Below are 21349 nucleotides of genomic sequence, written 5' to 3' on the forward strand. Positions count from 1 at the left end.
TACCCTTGAGAAGGTGGTGGTGAGCCACCTTCATGAACCACTGCACTCCGTGTGGTGAAGGTTCTCCCACAGTGCTGTTAGGTAGGGAGTTCCAGGATTTTGACCCAGCGACGATGAAGGAACGGCGATATATTTCCAAGTCGGGATGGTGTGTGACTTGGAGGGGAACATGCAGGTGGTGTTGTTCCCATGTGCCTGCTGCCCTTGTCCTTCTAGGTGGTAGAGGTCGCGGGTTTGGGAGGTGCTGTCGAAGAAGCCTTGGCGAGTTGCTGCAGTGCATCCTGTGGATGGTGCACACTACATCCACTGTGCGCCGGTGGTAAAGGGAGTGAATGTTTAGGGTGGTGGATGGGGTGCCAATCAAGTGGGCTGCTTTGTCCTAGATGGTGTCAAGCTTCTTCAGTGTTGTTGGAGCTGCACTCATCCAGACAAGTGGAGAGTATTCCATCACACTCCTGACTTGTGCCTTCCAGATGGTGGAAAGGCTTTGGGGAGTCAGGAGGTGAGTCACTCGCCGCAGAATACCCAGCCTCTGACCTGCTCTTGTAGCCACAGTATTTATATGGCTGGTCCAGTTAAGTTTCTGGTCAATGGTGACCCCCAGGATGTTGATGGTGGGGGATTCGGCGATGGTAATGCCGTTGAATGTCAAGGGGAGGTGGTTAGACGGTCTCTTGTTGGAGATGGTCATTGCCTGGCACGAATGTTACTTGCCACTTATGAGCCCAAGCCTGGATGTTGTCCAGGTCTTGCTGCATGCGGGCTCGGACTGCTTCATTATCTGAGGGGTTGCGAATGGAACTGAACACTGTGCAATCATCAGCGAACATCCCCATTTCTGACCTTATGATGGAGGGAAGGTCATTGATGAAACAGCTGAAGATGGTTGGGCCAAGGACACTGCCCTGAGGAACTCCTGCAGCAATGCCCAGGGGCTGAGATGATTGGCCTCCAACAACCACTACCATCTTCCTTTGTGCTAGGTATGACTCCAGCCACTGGAGAGCTTTCCCCCCGATTCCCATTGACTTCAATTTTACTAGGGCCCTTTGGTGCTACACTCGGTCAAATGCTGCCTTGATGTCAAGGACAGTCACTCCCACCTCACCTCACCTCTGGAATTCAGCTCTTTTGTCCATGTTTGGACCAAGGCTGTAATGAGGTCTGGAGCCGAGTGGTCCTGGCCCAACACAAACTGAGCATCGGTGAGCAGATTATTGGTGAGTAAGTGCCGCTTGATAGCACTGTCGACAACACCTTCCATCACTTTGCTGATGATTGAGAGTAGACTGATGGGGCAGTAATTGGCCGGATTGGATTTAGAACATAAGAAATAGGAGCAGGAGTAGGCCAATCGGCCCTTCGAGCCTGCTCCGCTATTCAATCAGATCATGGCTGATCTGATCCTAACCTCAAATCTAAATTCATTTCCAATTTCCTGCCCGCTCCCCGTAACCCCTAATTCCCTTTACTTCTAGGAAACTGTCTATTTATGCTTTGAATTTATTCAATGATGTAGCTTCCACAGCTTCCTGGGGCAGCAAATTCCACAGACCTACCACCCTCTGAGTGAAGAAGTTTCCCCTCATCTCAGTTTTGAAGGAGCAGCCCCTTATTCTAAGATTATGCCCCCTAGTTCTAGTTTCACCCATCCTTGGGAACATCCTCACCGCATCCACCCGATCAAGCCTGATTTGTCCAGATTTTTGTTGCCAGGACATACCTGGGCAATTTTCCACATTGTCGGGTAGATGCCAGTGTTGTAGCTGTACTGGAACAGCTTGGCTAGATGCGCAGCTAGTTCTGGAGCACAAGTCTTCAGCACTACAGCCAGGATGTTGTCGGGGCCCATAGCCTTTGTGGTATCCAGTGCACTCAGCCGTTTCTTGATATCATGTGGAGTGAATCGAATTGGCTGATGACTGGCTTCTGTGATGGTGGGGATATCGGGAGGAGGCCGAGATGGATCATCCACTCGGCACTTCTGGCTGAAGATGGTTGCAAACGCTTCAGCCTCGTCTTTTGCACTCATGTGCTGGACTCTGCCATCGTTGAGGATGGGGATGTTTCCAGAGCCTCCTCCTCCAGTTAGTTGTTTAATTGTCCACCACCATTCACGACTGGATGTGGAAGGACTGCAGAGCTTTGATCTGATCCGTTGGTTGTGGAATCGCTTAGCTCTGTCTATAGTATGTTGCTTCCGCTGTTTAGCATGCATGTAGTCCTGAGTTGTAGCTTCACCGGGTTGGCACCTCATTTTTAGGTACGTCTGGTGCTGCTCCTGGCATGCTCTTCTACACTCCTCATTGAACCAGGGTTGATCCCCTGGCTTGTTGGTAATGGTAGAATGAGGAATATGCCGGGCCATGAGGTTACAGATTGTGCTGGAATACAATTCTGCTGCTGCTGATGGCCCACAGCGCCTCATGGATGCCCAGTTTTGAGCTGCTAGATCTGTTCTGAATCTATCCCATTTAGCACGGTGGTTGTGCCACACAACACGTTGGATGGTGTTCTCAGTGCGAAGACGGGACTTCATCTCCACGAGGACTGTGCGGTGGTCACTCCTACCAATACTGTCATGGACAGATGCATTTGCGACAGGTAGATTGGCGAGGACGAGGTCAAGCAAGTTTTTCCCTCCTGTTGGTTCACTCACCACCTGCCGCAGGCCCAGTCTGGCAGCTATATCCTTCAGGACTTGGCCAGCTCGGTCAGTAGTGGTGCTACCGAGCCACTCTTGGTGATGGACATTGAAGTCCCCCACCCAGAGTACATTCTGTGCCCTTGCTACCCTCAGTGCTTCCTCCAAGTGGTGCTCAACATGGAGGAGGACTGATTCATCAGCTGAGGGAGGGCGGTAGGTGGTAATCAGCAGGAGGTTTCCTTGCCCATGTTTGACCTGATGCCATGAGATTTCATGGGGTCCAGAGTCAATGTTAAGGACTCCCAGGGCCACTCCCTCCTGACTGTATATCACTGTACCGCCACCTCTAGTGGGTCTGTCCTGCCAGGGGGACAGGACATACCCAGGGATGGTGATGGAAGAGTCTGGGACATTGGCTGAAAGGTATGATTCTGTGAGTATGGCTATGTCAGGCTGTTGCTTGACTAGTCTGTGGGACAGCTCTCCCAATTTTGGCACAAGTCCCCAGATGTTAGTGAGGAGGACCTTGCAGGGTCGACTGGGCTTGGTTTGCCTTTGTCGTGTCCAGTGGTCAGTCCGGTTTTATTCTTACTGTGACTTTTTTTAGCGAGATTTTACAACTGAGTGGCTTGCTAGGCCATTTCAGAGGGCGATTAAGAATCAACCACATTGCTATGGGACTGGAGTCACATCTCAGCCAGACCGGGTAAGGTCGGCAGGTTTCCTTCCCTAAAGGACATTAGTGAACCAGATGGGTTTTTATGACAATCCGGTAGTTTCATGGCCACCATTACTGATACTATCAGCATAACCTTCTATTCCTTTCTCCCTCTTGTGTTTATCTAGCTTCCCCTTACTACTACCAAAGTCTGGAAGTGGAATATGCCTGTCCTGTTAGCCCTTATAGCACTCTGTTGTGGGGAGAAGGGGCATGGTTGAAAATAAGTTAAAATGAATACCTTGCCTTTGAAAATTGTAAACAATTTTACAACACCAAGTTATAGTCCAGCAATTTTATTTTAAATTCACAAGCTTTCGGAGGCTTCCTCCTTCGTCAGGTGAACGATGTGAAAATTTTCACATCGTTCACCTGACAAAGGAGGAAGCCTCCGAAAGCTTGTGAATTTAAAATAAAATTGCTGGACTATAACTTGGTGTTGTAAAATTGTTTACAATTGTCAACCCCAGTCCATCACCGGCATCTCCACATCTTGCCTTTGAAAGGAAGTGGACAAATTTTTACCAACTGAAATCATAACTTGTGTCACCGTATTATCTGATAGCCATGGGATAATCATCACAATTGATTATACAAACCTAACAGATCGATCATCACTCCCAGTTACTGCTAAAGGCTTTGTTGGATGAGCTGCTAAGGCCCAGAGCTCCCCTTCACAGTGACCTTGCATAATTAGAAAAGGCTTGTTGCGTTCATGTACCACGATTTCAAAGATTTCACTGTCCTGCGTCCCAACCAAAATATGATCTCCTTGCCAACATACACTCCTCACTGAGAGACCTGGAAGAGAAAATTAATACAAAAAAATCTATCAAATAGTTTGCAAGTCTTCAAGATTTTAATTATTAAAAGCCTCTACAGCCTTAAACTAAAGACGCTAGTAATACTTACAAAAATACACATGGGGGGATAAAACAACCCTCTGAGCGAAGAAGTTTTTCCTCACCTCGGCCCTAAATGGCTGACCTCTTATCTTGAGACTATGATCCCTAGTTCTAGACTCTCCAGCCAGGGGAAACAGATACTCAGCATTTACCCTGTCAAGCCCTCTAAGAATTTTATACATTTCAATGAGATCACCTCTCATTCTTCTAAACTCTAGAGAATTTCGGCCCATTTTACTCAATCTCTCCTTATGGGACATCCCTCTCAATCAATTTAGTGAACCTTCGTTGCACCACCTCTAAGGCAAGTATATCCTTCCTTAGGTAAGAAGACCAAAACTGTATACAGTACTCCAGGTATAGTCTCACTAGAGCCCCAAATAATTGCAGCAAGACCTCCTTACTCCTACACTCCAACACACTTGCAATAAAGGCTAACATACCATTTGCCTTCCTAATTGCTTGCTGTACTTGCATGCTGATTTTCTGTGATTTGTGTACACGGACATCAAAATCCCTCTGAATACCAACCTTTCTTAGTCTCTCACCTTTTAAAAGATATTCTGCTTTTCTATTTTTCCTACCAAAGTGGATAATTTCACATTTCCCCACTTTATACTCCATCTGCCACCTTCTCGCCCACTCACTTAACCTGTCTATATCCCTTTGCAGCCTCTTCATGTCCTCCTCACAGCCTACTTTCCCACTTAGCTTTGTATCATCAGCAAACTTGGATACATTACACTCGGTCCCCTCATCTAAGTCTTTAATATGTATTGTTAACAGCTGACGCCCAAGCACTGATCTTTGCAGCACCTCACTAGTTACAACCTGCCAACCTGAAAATGATCCATTTATTCATACTCGCTGTTTTCTGTCCGTTAATCAGTCCTCAATCCATGCTGATATATTACCTCCAATCCCATGAGCCCTAATCTTGTCTAACACCTTTTCGAATGCCTTTTGAAAATCCAAATATACTACATCCACATGTTCCCCCTTATCTACCCTGCTAGTTACCCCTTCAAAAAACTCTAATTGATTTGTCAAACACGATTTCCTTTTCATAAAACCATGTTGACTCTGCCTAATCATATTATGATTATCTAAGTGCCCTGTTACTACGTCCTTGATAATAGATTCCAGCATTTTCCCTACTACTGATGTCAGGCTAACTGGCCTATCGTTCCCTGTTTTCTCTCTCCCTCCTTTCTTGAATAGCGGGGTTACATTTGCTACCTTCCTATCCACGGGGACCATTCTAGAATCTAGGGAATTCCAGAAAATCAGAATATATGAATATGTAAGTACAAGCACATATAAGAAGAATTTTAGATTATAAGCTTCAATACAAATTCATCAATTAGTCTGAAAAGGCAGTAAATAGAATGTTGGGGAGATGGATTTATGGTAGACTACAGCTGAGAGACACATGTGAAAATACTTCCACATACATTATTTCCCCCCGCTTTTGTCAAGAGTAGGATTCATTTATGTACAGATAGTTTCCTTTCCACTCATGCATCGTCCTTTGCCAAGAAGGTTCCCAGTTCTCCTCCAACAGCAACAGTCCAATGTGACGTATTGATTTCACCTCTTCCCTAGCTTCTACTCATTATTTCCCCATGATAGCCCAGAGATTGGGAATTCACCATATATAGCACCGTAGCCTCTAATGATGAGTGGAGCATGTTGCATACTAAACATGTCATACACTCTCTTGTTCCCCAGCCCACACCACCCGTGGTCCAACAGTGTTACTTTATTCTTTTATAGAACAATATAAGGGACTCCTGGTGATTCCTGAAGCCAGATATTAATTTCCACTTCAAATTCCTCCTCCCCCTCTTCCCAGCTAAGAAAAGCAGCAAAATATAAAGCACACAAAATGTGCTCACCTTTTAAGAGCCTACCAAGAGCTCATGATTCTCCCTCTAATTGTTATTGCTGACTGGCTCCCTCACTCGACCACCATGGATCCTAACAATGGAAGGGCTGAACATGACCCCTAAATGAGAAATCAGGAGCATAAGTTCTGCCCCTAACAATTCCAACTCAGTCAACAGAACAGGTCAACGAAACAGGAGAAGATAACACCCCTCAATAAAGTGTACCACTATCCCGCAAACAACCACTGCCCCACAAACAACTGCACAATACCACAAACAGTGGGCCAGAACCCTTTTAGCATGATTAAAAACTGCCCGATGTCCAGAACAACTGAAACATGAACTCCAGCATCACCTACGGAACACCAAGTCCTGTTGCCTCCAAGGACGATACACTTAAACAATGACAGAACTAGCACAACATGAAACAATCCTGGACCACCCAACCTATGGTCGGAAGTCTGAAGACGTCACAAGATTTTCGGTCGACCATGCATGCAAAGGTCATGGAACTCAACAATGCAAATCCCCAAGTTCTTGAAGGTGATGAAAAAGTAACAACAGTCCAAGCCCAAGTGACCTACCTACAATGGAAGGACAAGGAAATAGCTGCACAAGTAGATGACCATGATAATCTGGGCCGCTGCAATACCTGGATCTTTGATATCAACGTGGAGTCGATAAGAAGTAGGCAAGTGAGGCATTTTGGGAGGAAAAACAATGAATGGGAGTATACAATTCACAAAGATGTTGAAGGGTGTGTATGAACAGACCCCTAGGGCTTCAAATTTAAAATTCCCTGTAAGTGAGTACATAATTTCCTGAAAATGTGAAAGCCATAAAAATGCTAATAGCATTATATATTTTATAGATAGGGGCACAGAGTAGAAGAGTAAAGAAGCAGTAATAGATTTTGTACAAAACCAAGGTTAGGCCACAGTTACAGTACTACGTGCAATTTTGGGAGCCCCATTATAGGAAGAAAATTAAAGACAGAGAGAGCCTATAACAGAGAGTCACTAAGATGATGGCAGGGATGGGAAATTATAGTTATGAGTAACAATTTGAGATAAACATTTATAATGGGAAGACAATATGTAAATATTGTTAGCCTTGTTGTGATGTAGTTCCACACTCCTGTTATTTGGTGGCACTATTTGAGCAACTTTCTTAATTCTCTCTCCCAGCTCGATCAATAACTTGCATTCAAATTGTGCCTTTAACATAGAAAAATGTCAGAAAAAATATTGGCGTGATGTCATTTTGTATTTACACACCACATCACCACTGACCATCGCCATCTTGTAACTTTACTCTAAAATTAAAATTTACATTAAAATTAAATTTTATGTTTTCCTCTTAACTTTGTCTTCCTCCCGACTGCCACCCCACAAACCACCCCCCACCTCCGTCTCTTCCTTTGCCCACTCACCATTTCAGCCCCGCACTCCCACTTCTGATGTAAGCTACTTATAAATCTCTCCAGCCTAACTAGACTCCTTCACCTTTTGCCTGTTTTCCCACCCACCCAACACATTTTCAGCCAGCCTGCCTTGCTCCTTTTCTGCCTCACCAGTTCTGCCCTGCAAGTTGCTCTGCCATTTTTCCTGTCCACCTCCTTCTCTCCACCAGCCCATCCCACTTCCAGGCCCTACTCTTCCTTCTGGCACTACTGACACCATTCTGCCCTACAGGCATCTTCCCTTTCTGCCTTTGTTTTTCCTGCTTACTGTATCCTAAAGCCACATTCTCCCTTCCATTTTTGTATATTGAAACTGATAGGCGTACTAAAAAAAAATCTGCTCTCATATCCCTGCCACAACATACTGACTTCAGATAAAGAATTTCATAAACTTCCCTGCCCTGCTGTTAACAGTCAAATAAATTGTTTTCTCCATGTTGTAAATTAATTCATCCGATCTTCCAACCTTCATTCATCCGGTGACTGCACAATTCCTCTCTAACTGTCAAATCTGTGGTGTGCAAATAGAAAATTTCATCATGTCTCCACCATACAATGCCAACATCGAAATAAGTAATTTGGACCACCAAACCACTGACTGAAAATTTAATATACAGAGTTGTGTTGGATCTGTAAATTAATTTATGAAATCTTTCATATTGCATTCATAAGGTACTTGCAGATGAAGATGGCCATCCAGCTCAATTTAATTCTTCCATACAGAGCAACCCTACACTTCCCCCATTGCTGCGTCTAGTTGTTTCTTAAATGATTCCAGGGTTTTCGTTTCTACTACACTGCCCAAAAGCCTATTGGAAGTGTTGATCATTCTCTGCATGATAAAGAACCTCCTGATATCAGTCCTAAAGTTACCTTTTATTAGTTTGAGCCTGTCTCCTTATCCTATTCTTACTGTATATAGTAGTACTCCGGATTAACCTTTTCCATATGATTTACTATCTTATACACCTCTATATGATCAGCTCTCAGATGACTTGTTTCCAGGATGAAAAGCTCCCGTTTCCCCAGTCTTTCCTCATAACTCAGACTCATAACTCTAGGGATCACCCTTGTGGCCCTTCTCTGCACTGCCTCCAGTGCTTGAATGTCTCCCTGGTTTCTTGGAGATCAGAACAGGACACAGTGCTCAAGATGCAGTCTGACCATAGCACTGTACAATTTGATTCAACTTCCTCTCACTTGTATTCTACTATTTTGGCGTTGGAGTTCAGTGTTCTATTGGATTTGTTGATTGCCGCTCTGCATTGCTTGCACATGTTGAGCGGTACGATTACGAAGACTCCTAGGTCTCTCACAACTTCATCCGTAGCTATTTCAATATCGTTCATGGAGTACATGTGTCACCCAGTTTTCCTTCCTATGTGCAATACTTTATACTAGTCTGCATTAAGTTTCATCTGTCATTATTTGGCCCACTCACATATTTGGTTTCAGTTATTATGAAATTTCTGCTTCCTTCAATTCCACTACCCCTCCGAGTTTGGCATAATTTGCAAATTTGTCCAATTTGCATTGAGTTTCTCAATCCAAGTAAATGATGTAGTCTGAATTGCTGATATTGGGGCACTCCACTCAGTAATTCCCCCCACCCTAGCATAACCCCACTAACCAGTTGTTTTCTACTCTTCAGCCAATACCTTATCCACATACAAGTTTTACCCTGAATCACTACAGCTGTGAACTTAACTGGTAGCCTTTCAAGTGGAACTTTATCAAATGCCATTTAGAAGTCAATGTTTGCAACACTGTACAGTTTACCACAGTCCACTGGTCTGTCACTTCCTCAAAGAAATAAAGGAAGTTGGTCAGGCAAGGCATCCTTAACTAAAGCCATGTTGACTGTTTACTAGGTGGTTGTTGTAGGGAATCAAGCTTATTCCTGATAATCAATTCCATTATTTTACATGGAATTGAAGTAAGACTAATTGGTCTATCGTTGCCAGTGTGTTATGCTGCCCTTTTTGAACACAGGCACCACAATTGCCTGTTTTCAATCTCTTGGTACTTCCTCAGTGTCTATTGACTATCTCAATGATAGTTAGAGGCTTGAAAATCTCCTTTCTAGTCTCTCTCTACACTCTTGGATAAATACCATTTATCCATAGTGATTTATTTATTTTATGTTCTTTCAGCTTGTCCAGGAGGTCCATTGCATTTATATCAGAGTCTTGAGTTTTGCCTTGTCTTTTTAGGGAGGGCACATTGTTCATATCTTCCCTTGTGAATACTTGGAGGAAGAATATTTACTATCCTGTGCTCACCATCAGTTTAAAGTCTATATGCATTTATTAATATTCTTACCCCGTAGGAATCCTCTTGCTAATGTAGTATTGAAATAATTTTTTTTGAACTGTTTTGTTTTGCCTCTGCAGCTATGCTTTTTTCTAGGTCTCTCTTTGGCCCCCTGACCAGCCTTTTCCCTGCAGGATTTGTAAAGGTCATTTTAATTTGTTTGTTGATCCATTTAGGATCATGCTAGCTTAGTCTCAGCTTGCTGATCTTCAGTATGTATTACTCTTGCGTGTTTAGCAAGATTATTCTTTTAAGGTGTTCCATTTTTCTTCTACTTAAATGTTAAACATCCTCCTCCAATCCATTAATTTTAAATGTTCCCTTATCTGAAATTTAGCCCTTTTAAAAAGTTATAAACCGTGCTCCTGTTCTTGGGTTTAAATTTGATCATTCTGTAATTATTGTCCCCCGGAGGTGTTACAACTTCCATTTTCAATAAGTTGTCTGGGTCATTTACAAATGCTAGGCCAAGATGAGCATTGCCTTTCATAGCTTCTCTTAAGCATTGAGTCGTGATGCTGTCATGTATTACATTTACCAACCTAGACTCGAGACCACTTTCCAAGTTTATATGGGATTGATTGAAATCACCCATTCTTTTCTCTTCATAGAGTAAACGGTCCATTGCCTTGCTCTAATCTAGTGGGCTGTAGCATACCTGCCTTGGATTTTTTTTCACATTAGCGATTTATATCTAAACTAGCCTGATGTGCTGGACTACACAGTGTGTGTGCATACATGCATGTGTACATGTAAGTAATCTATAAACATAAAATTTAATCAAGTGCTAACCATACCAGTCAACATGAAAATAACTGACTGAGATTGCTTAACCTACTGATCAAAATTAAATAAATAATTAATTCCCTACAAGCTACGAATCAGTGGCAGATTGACTAGTACACATTATGAATACAATGTCACAAATTTATGTCAATTCAAACCAGCTCCATGGAAAATTCACAGAATGGTTACAGCACAGGAGGCCATTCAGCCCATGCCAGCTCTTTGTAAGAGCAATCCAATTAGTCCCATTCCCCCTCTCTTTCCCCGTAGCCCTGCCAATTTTTTCCCTTCAAGTATTTATCCAATTCCTTTTCGAAAGCCACGATTGAATCTGCTTCCACCACCCTTTCAGGCAGCACGTTCCAGATCATAACTACTCGCTGCATAAAAAAGTTTTTCGTCATGTCGCCTTTGATTCTTTTGCCAATCATCATAAATCTGTGTCCTTTGGTTCTCGACCCTTCCGCCAATGGGATCAGTTTCTCCTTATTTACTTTATCTAAACCCTTCATGATTTTGAACACTTCCATCAAATTTTCTCTTAACCTTCTCTGCTCCAGGGAGAATAACCTCAGCTTCTCCAGTCCATCTACGTTACTGAAGTCCCTCATCCCTGGAACCATTCTAGTAAATCTTTTCTGCACCCTCCCTAAGGCCTTCGCATCCTTCCTAAAGTGCGGTGTCCAGAATTGGACACAATACTCCAGTTGTGGCCGAACCAGTGTTTTATAAAGGTTCAACATAATAACCTTGCTTTTGTACTCTATGCCTCTATTTATAAAGACCAGGTTCCCATATGCTTTTTTAAACCACTTTCTCAACCTGTCCTGCCATGTTACAAAGAACTGCGCGGCAGGGGTACAAAACATCCAAAAAGTTTCCCATGGTTTTTTAAATTATATAATTGAGAAATCTGAGTGAAAGGCTAGGGATGCACACTGCAAGACAGCACCAAGGCCGAAAAAAAGCAACAAGAGGAGTCAGGGTAAATCAGATAGTGGTGATTCGTGATAGCAAGCATGGGTTTAGTCTGTAGAGAGTGTAAAAGCAATGAATATGTTGCACAAATCTTTTTCACAATTGCTATTAGTAACTACCTTTCACAAAAGTACAATATAAATATGGAAACGGAAGGCAACTCAACCCAAAGCCTACATGATCCCCATTGCAGCATCTAATTGTTCAAATAATACCAGGATTTTTACCTCCACCACTCTCCCAAGAACTCCATTTCATAGGCTGGTCACTGTGTGAAGAATTTCCTGACATCAGCCCAAAATTTGCCTTTTACTAGTTTGAACCTGCATACTCTTGCCCTATTCTCACAGTTTAATTTGAAGTAATCTTCTGGGTCTATCTTTTCTATGCGGCTTATCTTATACATCTCTAAAGATCATCTCTCCGTTATCTTCCTTTAAGATTGAAAAGCCAAATTTTTGCCACTCTTTCCTTATACCCAAGTCTTTATATTAGGGATCAGCCTAGAAGTCGTTCTCTGAAGTGCCTGCAGGGCTTCAGCACCAGATGCGGATGTGGTCTTCCCAGAGCACTGTGGAATTTGAACAGGAGCTCTTCCATTTGCTGTTTTGGCTATACAAAGCAATATTCTATTTGCTTTGTTGATTATGGCTCTGCAATGTTTGGAGATGCTGCCCATAGAGTCTACTAAAACAATGAGCTCTTTTCCCTTAGCTTTTGAACACCATTCATGGAGTACTTGTGTCACCCATTCTTTGCTACATGCAATACGTTACACTTGCGTTATTAAATTTTATCTACCATTGTTCCATCCCCACTTACGTATTTTGTAGTTCCCAAGCTGCCTCCTCAGAATGAACTGCTCCTAATTCAGAACCTGCAAATTTGACCGTTATGCGTCGATTTGTGAATCCAGGTCATAATATAAATTTGAAACATCAAGTACTGGGTGGGGCACCTTCTGTACTGATATAATTCATCATTTTCTACCTGCCTGTTAAATGATCTGTGTTGTTGTTGTGCAATTCTGAGGAATGTTGATCCACAGGCGCAGGATAAAAACTTCGGGCTCAATTTTCAAATTAAAAAAAGGGTGGATTGGGGGCAGGGGCGGGGTTGAAAATTGCCACCATTTCAGACCTGCCTCCGACCCGCCCATTTCCGGTTTTCACTGGGGCGGGAGACCAACCTGCTCCCAGGAGCCTTTCAAGGAGGTTTCAGGCCTTCATTTTTCTCCAATTCCCAATTACAATCCCGTGGGGCTGGGAGTCCCGGGCCTTCTGTTTTACGCCTCATGAAAGGAGGTGAGAAGGCCCCAGACCAACAGGTAGGTGTCTAGAAAGGCACAGCTTGTGGGCCTGGAAGAGCAGAGTGCTTCCCCCGGGCCCAACAAGCCTACCTGCACCGACCCCCTCAACGATCGCAGACCCCAACCCCTGATCCTCTCCCGGTCCCCCTCTGACCCCAATCCTCCCCCACACTCTGATTCTTCAAACTCCAACCCTTCCCCCCAACGATCGTGGACCCCCGATCCCATCCCCCATGACTCGCGACCCCCGTGCCAACCTATGCCCACCCATCCTTCCCCGCCCATCCCTCCATCCATACAAATAAAAACTTATCTGTTAATGAAAGAACATGCATTTATATATGCCTTTCATGTCGTCAGGACATTCCAATGTGCTTCACAGCCAGGCTCAAGGGACTAAACAGCCTACTCCTGTTCCTGTAAGCAGCACATTTGCTGACATCGGTAATCAAGGGTTGAACCATTTTGCTCACTTCCTTTGGAGTTCAGTTTAAGTCATAGAGTCATAGAGTTATACAGCATGGATAGAGGCCCTTCAGCCCATCGTGTCCGCGCCGGCCATCAGCCCTGTCTACTCTAATCCCATATTCCAGCATTTGGTCCGTAGCGTTGTATGCTATGGCATTTCAAGTGCTCATCCAAATGCTTCTTGAATGTTGTGAGGGTTCATGCCTCCACAACCCTTTCAGGCAGTGAGTTCCAGACTCCAACCACCCTCTGGGTGAAAAAGTTCTTTCTCAAATCCCCTCTAAACCTCCCGCCTTTTACCTTGAATCTATGTCCCCTTGTTATAGAACCCTCAACGAAGGGAAAAAGCTCCTTAGTATCCATCCTATCTGTGCCCCTCATAATTTTGTACACCTCAATCATGTCCCCCCTCAGCCTCCTCTGCTCCAAGGAAAACAAACCCAATCTTCCCAGTCTCTCTTCATAGCTGAAGCGCTCCAGCCCTGGTAACATCCTGGTGAATCTCCTCTGCACCCTCTCCAAAGCGATCACATCCTTCCTGTAGTGTGGCGACCAGAACTGCACACAGTACTCCAGCTGTGGCCTAACCAGTGTTTTATACAGCTCCATCATAACCTCCTTGCTCTTATATTCTATGCCTCGGCTAATAAAGGCAAGTATCCCATATGCCTTCTTTACCACCTTATCTACCTGTTCCGCCACCTTCTGGGGACAAGGGGATAATGCCTAATTTAATTGCTGATCATCTTTGATTATTTCACTGTCCTTGACCAAGCTTTGGGCAGGGTATTTGTGTTAAACATATTTCCTTTTCTCTTACTGGTCCTGAAAAAGTGATTTAGGTGAAAGAATTTGATTTTGTATGCCTGCACAAAGAGACTCCAGAATGCTTGGCATTTCCCCAGCTCCAGGCTGAGGCCATACTTTTGAAGTGCAATTAAAGGAGATTGGGGGTTGGGGATTCTCCACCTTCTTCATTCCCCAAGTTAGGACTACTTTTAGCGAATTACCAGTGAAGCCTAACAAAATCATGGCAAGATCTTCAGCCAAATACATTAATGCTCTGTGGCTAAATTGCAAGACAGTGAAGAGCATTATAGCAAACATTTTTCAAAGCCACTTATTGCTTTGCAAACCCAAGGCATGCACACGCACATAACCCACATGTAGTCTTATTCATGTAGTCTTGATGCTAAATGAAAGTTATGGATAGAAAAAGTAACAGGTTATTTCTTTACCTCTGTAACCTTGATCAGTTTCCCTGAGATCAATCAAAGTGATGGGTTGGAAATTTAAATCCCACAAGCGAACACAACCATCTCTGCCTCCTGTGGCAAATCCCTCTTCACAGGCATTCATACTGAAGATTCCTGACTGAATGAGTTTTTAAAATTAAATGTCATTTTGTTGTTACTGTGAAGTTCAATGAAGTTAACTTTATTCACATGAAGTCTTTATTTGCAGAATTTAAAAACAGGCACATTTTGAAATATGCAGGACGACAGATCAAACATCACTAGTGTGTATTTGCAATTACAAAAAACAAACAACCCAAGTGCGCTACTATTTGTAGGGCATTGAAACTTATAACTAAGTATGATACCAACAGTACACAGAACTTTTGCTTCAATAAATGCAGTGCTTTTCTTTTAGCTGATTGGACTATTTTCCAAAACAATCTGAATATTTGAATGTTTTTTTAAAAATGACTTTCATATTCACCTATGTATGGAATTAATTAAGGTCTGTGGTCAAAAAGGGTTTCAATTAAGGATAAAACAGGTCATAGATGCAATGTATGATTGTAAGAGGGTTTTAAGTTGGTACGTAAAATATGAAAAGATATGAGGCACGAGAGAGCAGAGAAAAGCTAGCAAGCACGAGAGCAAGAGAGAGCGAGAGAGCAAGAGGATTATTTTTGAAGTGTAGTCACAGTAGCTTTGTAGATAAGCGCAGTAGCCAATGTGCACACAGCAAGGTCCCACAAACAGTAAGTGAGCACAATCTGCTTTTTATGCTGTTGGTGAGGAATGAATGTTTCTACTGCATTTGCCAGAGAGGGTGGAGATGCGAGAAATGACTGGGGAGGAAAAACTAAGCTGCCAGGAGACTGTGGACTGTCAACCTGATGAGCCTGTTGCAAAGTATACAACATATTTTAAATACTAATATTTCTATTTATTTTTCGGTTGTCTTTGGCATATATTTTGATCATAAGAACGCAAGAACACATGAAATAGGAGCAGGAGCAGGCCATATGGCCCTTCGAGCCTGCTCCGCCATTCAATAAGATCATGGCTGATCTTCGACCTCAACTCCACTTTCCTACCTGATCCACATATCCCGTGATTCCCCTAGGGTCCAAAAATCTATCGATCTGAGTCTTGAATATATTCAACGACTCAGCATCCACAGCCCTTTGGGGTAGAGAATTCCGAAGACATTCCTCCTCATCTCAGTCTTAAGTGGCTGGCCCTTATCCTGACTCTATGCCCTCTAGTTCTCGATTCTCCAGCCAGGGGAAACAACCTCTCAGCACCTACCCTGACAAGCCCCCTCAGAATCTTATATGTGTCAATGAGGGCACCACTCATTCTTCTAAATTCCAGAGAGTTTAGGCCCATTCCACTTGATCTCTCAACCCAGGAATCAATCTAATGAACCTTCGTTGCACCACCTCTAAGGCAAGTATATCCTCCCTGAGATAAGGAGATCAAAACTGTGCACAGTACTTCAGGTGTGCTCTCACCATACACTTTTTTCACAAAATACTAATTTTCAGAATAAAATACTGAATAATGCACCACAGAATGAAAGCTGCAGAGCGTAATCACATGCTATTGCAGCAAATCCAGATGGTAGTGGTTGTTGGAGGCCAATCATCTCAGCCCCAGGACATTGCTGCAAGAGTTCCTCAGGGCAGTGTCCCAGGCCCAACCATCTTCAGCTGCTCCATCATAAGGTCAGAAATGGGGATGTTCACTGATGATTGCACAGTGTTCAGTTCCATTCGCAACCCCTCAAATAATAAAGCAGTCCGAGCCCGCATGCAGCAAGACCTGGACAACATCCAGGATTGGGCTCATAAATGGCAAGTAACATTCGCGCCAGACAAGTGCCAGGCAATGACCATCTCAAACAAGAGACAGTCTAACCACCTCCCCTTGACATTCAACGGCATTACCATCGCCGAATCCCCCACCATCAACATCCTGGGGGTCACCATTGACCAGAAATTTAACTGGACCAGCCATATAAATACTGTGGCTACAAGAGCAGGTCAGAGGCTGGGTATTCTGTGGCGAGTGACTCACCTCCTGACTCCCCAAAGCCTTTCCACCATCTACAAGGCACAAGTCAGGAGTGTGATGGAATACTCTCCACTTGCTTGGATGAGTGCAGCTCCAACAACACTCAAGAAGCTCGACACCATCCAGGACAAAGCAGCCTGCTTGATTGGCACCCCATCCACCACCCTAAACATTCACTCCCTTCACCACCGGCGCACAGTGGCTGCAGTGTGTATCATCCACAGGATGCACTGCAGCAACTCGCCAAGGCTTCTTCGACAGCACCTCCCAAACCAGTGACCTCTACCACCTAGAAGGACAAGAGCAGCAGGCACATGGGAACCACACCACCTGCACGTTCCCCTCCAAGTCACACACCATCCTGACTTGGAAATATATCGCCGTTCCTTCATCGTCGCTGGGTCAAAATCCTGGAACTCCCTTCCTAACAGCACTGTGGGAGAACCTTCACCACACAGACTGCAGCGGTTCAAGAAGGCGGCTCACCACCACCTTCTCAAGGGCAATTAGGGATGGGCAATAAATGCCAGCCTCGCCAGTGACGCCCACATCCCATGAATGAATAAAAAAAAATTCCAATTGTATTTGTTTCGGCTGTAATGTAAACCCACATTTGTGACACCACTGGTTAAATATGATGAAGCTAATGACGTATACCATTGAATTTTCAATTCTAAAGGAATGAGAAAGATTGCAAGGTCACAATTAATACTATTTTACCATTGAACTGGATTTTAAAGAAAAAGAAAAAAGTACAAATGCTGGAAATCTAAAATAAAAACAAATACTGCAAATAAACAGAAGGTCAATCAGCATCTGTAAAGAGAAAAAAATGTTTTCAGAGGAAACATTTTGGGTGTGTAACCCTTCATCAGACTATAATTGCATACTTAAAACATCAATAGCCTATCTTTTCTCTTTAAATATGCTGATGGACCTGCTGTGTATTTTCAGCATGTTCTGCTTTTATTACTGAATTCTAAACAGTTGGTTGAGCTATCATGTACATGAAAGTCATGTGCACAGGAGGACTAATGGCCACAAGCTAACAAGTAAATGACACTTGGTTGCTGTAACATCATTGTTGAATCCTCAGTCATATTCAAACTTTTGAATCCCAAGTTCCAAATGCGCTCAAAAATAAATGCAAAGGAATTGACATATTTCATCATTTGACATTTTTTCCATTCAAAAGCAATACGATTGCAGTTATACATACTTACCCCATGTGCACTGTGAACAGTTCGCACAAGATTAATCCCTTTCCATACATAAATATCACCATTTAGTGCTCCTGAATAAGTAATCTCATCTCGTGCACAGGCCAGGCACAAAATAGTCTGGAGCTCTCCAGTTTTGCCAAATACACCCCGTTTTGCTGTTAAGGCATTCCCACATAAACTCCAAAACTGCAAAAGAAAAATCAATTTCAGCTTTCTACTACAAATACACGTACACAAAAAGAAATCTTATTTCCAAATGTATAATTCATTACCTAGAGAAAGTAGACTACTTTTTGTTATATTACAAATCAGTGTTAAACCCTATAAAAATAAACAAGAGTATACTTGATGGCAGAGAGTATAGAATTTTTACTTGTGACCACAAATGAATCTCAAATCTTTGCAGCAACACGTTGTGTATATTCACCCTCACAATCTTAACTGGCATTCAATTACTTACCATTAACTATTCAGTTTCTCTCACAAGTGTGATATCACATGTGTGGTATAAGAACAGAATTATAATTTAGTGTTAAAATACTTTCAGAACTGTTATGTGGATCAACTTTCACTGCTGTCCAGAAGAATGCTCAATACTTAAAAATTCTATTAGCATCAATTATGAGCATGTACAGTCTTAACAATTACATAATATAAATTTGGATGTTCGGACAACACTGCAGTGGGAAAATGTTGCAGGCTTTTTTTTAAAAAACAAGATGCCATCAGCTTTAGCAGGAAAACCAGCGCACGTATTTGTTTAGCTCATCAGCCATATCTTACTATTTGTATCCAATCTGCCCCAATAAATTCCTCAAAGAGACTACAACAACTTGCATTTATATAGCACTTCACAGGAGCATTATCAAACAAAATTTGACACCGAGTCACATAAGGAGATATTCAAAAGGTGCCACATAAAAGGTTGTTACGCAAGATAAGAGCTCATAGGGTTGGGAGTAACATGTTAGCATGGATAGAGGATTGGTTAACGATCAGAAAACAGAGAGTAAGGATAAACGAGTCATTCTCAGGTTGGCAGGCTGTAACTAGTGGGATGCCACAAGGATCGATGTTGGCGCCTCAGCTATTTACAATCTATATTAATGACTTAAATGAAGGGACTGAGAGTAATGTATCCAAGTTTGCTGACGATACAAAGGTGAGTGGGAAAGTAAGCTGTGAGGAGGACAGAAGAGTCTGTAAAGGGGTATAGACAGGTTAAGTGAGTGGGCAAGAAGATGGCAGATGGAGTATAATGTGGGGAAATGTGAAGTTATTCACTTTGGAAGGAAGAATAGAAAAGCAGAATATTTTTTAAATGGTGAGAAACTATTAAATGTTGGTGTTCAGAGAGATCTGGGTGTGCTCGTACAAGTGACTCAGAAAGTTAACATGCAGGTACAGCAAGCAATTAGGAAGACAAATGGTATGTTGGCCTTTATTGCAAGGGGGTTGGAGTACAAGAAGTCTTGCTACAATTGTACAGGGCTTTGGTGAGACCACACCTGGAGTACTGAATACAGTTTTGGTCTCCTTATCCAAGGAAGGATATACTTGCCTTGGAGGCGGTGCAATGAAGCTTCACTAGATTAATTCCTGGGATGAGAGGGTTGTCCCATGAGAAGATATTAAGTACAATGGTCCTATACTCCCTGGAGTTTAGAAGAATGAGAAGCAATCTCATTGAAACACAAGAGTCTGAGGGGGCTTGACAGGGTAGATACTGAGAGGTTGTTTCCCCTGGCAGGCAAATCTCGAACTAGGGGGTATAGTCTCAGGATAAGGGGTCGGGCCATTTAAGACTGAGATGAGGAGAAATTTCTTCACTCAGAGGGTTGTGAATCTTTGGAATTCTCTACCCCAGAGGGCTATGGATGCCGTGTCGTTGAATATGTTCAAGACTGAGATAGATAGATTTTTGGACTCTAGGGGAATCACAGGATATGGGGATCAGGCAGGAAAGTGGAGTTGAGGTCGAAGATCAGCCATGATCTTACTGAATGGTGGAGCAGGTTCGAAGGGCCGTATAGCCTACTCCTGCTCCTATTTCTTATGTTCTTATTAAGACAGGTGACCAAAAACTTGGTCAAAGAGGTAGGTTTTAAGGAGGAAAGAGAGGTAGAGAGGCAGAGAGGTTTAGGGAGGGAATTCCAGAGCTTAGGGCCTAGGTAGCTGAAGGCACGTCTGTCAATGGTGCAGCGATTAAAATCGGAGATGCACAAGAGGCCAGAATTGGAGGAGCGCGGAGATACAAGTCAAAGATGACATGTATAACGCAATTTTTACACAGAACCACAGCTATCAACACAATTATCCCTGATAGGTATAGCTGGGTAGCCCAAGTGCATGCCAAGGAGATTTTCACTGGTCCACTTGGTAAAGGAGTAGCCGATCTCACAAATACAGTTCCCACCGCTTATAGCGGGCACGTTCGTGTGAATGCTATTTGCCCACTATACACAATGGCCGGTATAATATGGTAGCACTATTAAAGTACTCTGATATAACAAGATTATTGTAGATCACAAATAAACTAAACAAGACTACATGCAAAGCAACTAGCTTTATTTAAACTGCAGTCAGTGCTTACTACAAACTGTAACCCCAAACCACTTATAGAGGGGATTATGTACACAAAAGATAATTGAACATTAACGTGATGTTATTTACTTATCTATGTTCTTGCATTCAGTGCACCTTAATGAAGTGCAAATTTAGTCAGTAAGCACAGCTGTATCTACCCAAAATAAACAGAGCACTTAAGATGACATAACCGGCAACTTTGAAATTGACATTAATGCAAACGTATAATGGTTAGCGCTTTTTGGCCGATATAAGTGACTGAGCACTCTAAACGTGGACATTTTAAGTTGTGGGGACTGTCTATTTCAGAATACGCTTAAAATAAAAACAGGTTGCTCTATACACATCTCGTGAAAAAAACTGAAAAAATGCTGTAAACACACAGCAGGTCAGTCAGCATCTATGGAGAGAACACACAAGTTCATGATTTGGATGTGGACCCTTCTTCAGAACTGAAACACAAGAGACAGACAGGCATACTAATAAAATCAAAAAAAGGAGGAAAAATACATATAAAAAATAAAAGAACAAACCCAAAGAGGACTCATGAGTGGCATGACATAGCAGATCATTTCAATCAAGTAATCAACAGAAATATTAAAACATTACAGAAACAAAGGATGTGTAAATAGCTAAGGACGTGGGAGGCCTGAGAAAATGCAAGAAATGGGGCAGATGGAAAACAGGTTGCAAAATATGGAAACAGTTTTAAGTTACTGATGTCAATGTTCAGGTCAGAGAGTTGCAGGGTGCC

At 42.9% G+C, this 21349-nt stretch overlaps 1 protein-coding gene across 4 annotated transcripts in view; it reads right to left on the reverse strand.

Moving 5' to 3' along the window:
* Window positions 1-21349, reverse strand: part of LOC137326606 (echinoderm microtubule-associated protein-like 5) — a 207748-nt gene that overhangs the window by 152158 nt on the left and 34241 nt on the right. For all 4 annotated transcript variants that reach the window (XM_067991872.1, XM_067991873.1, XM_067991874.1 and 1 more), the window contains exons 5-7: window positions 18010-18195; window positions 14714-14849; window positions 3965-4166 (exon numbers count right to left, since the gene is read on the reverse strand). In XM_067991872.1, the coding sequence (XP_067847973.1) occupies window positions 3965-4166; window positions 14714-14849; window positions 18010-18195 (524 nt within the window). The remainder of the gene's footprint in view (window positions 1-3964; window positions 4167-14713; window positions 14850-18009; window positions 18196-21349) is intronic.

Source organism: Heptranchias perlo, chromosome 10, assembly GCF_035084215.1.
Source record: "Heptranchias perlo isolate sHepPer1 chromosome 10, sHepPer1.hap1, whole genome shotgun sequence".
Lineage (NCBI taxonomy): Eukaryota > Metazoa > Chordata > Chondrichthyes > Hexanchiformes > Hexanchidae > Heptranchias > Heptranchias perlo.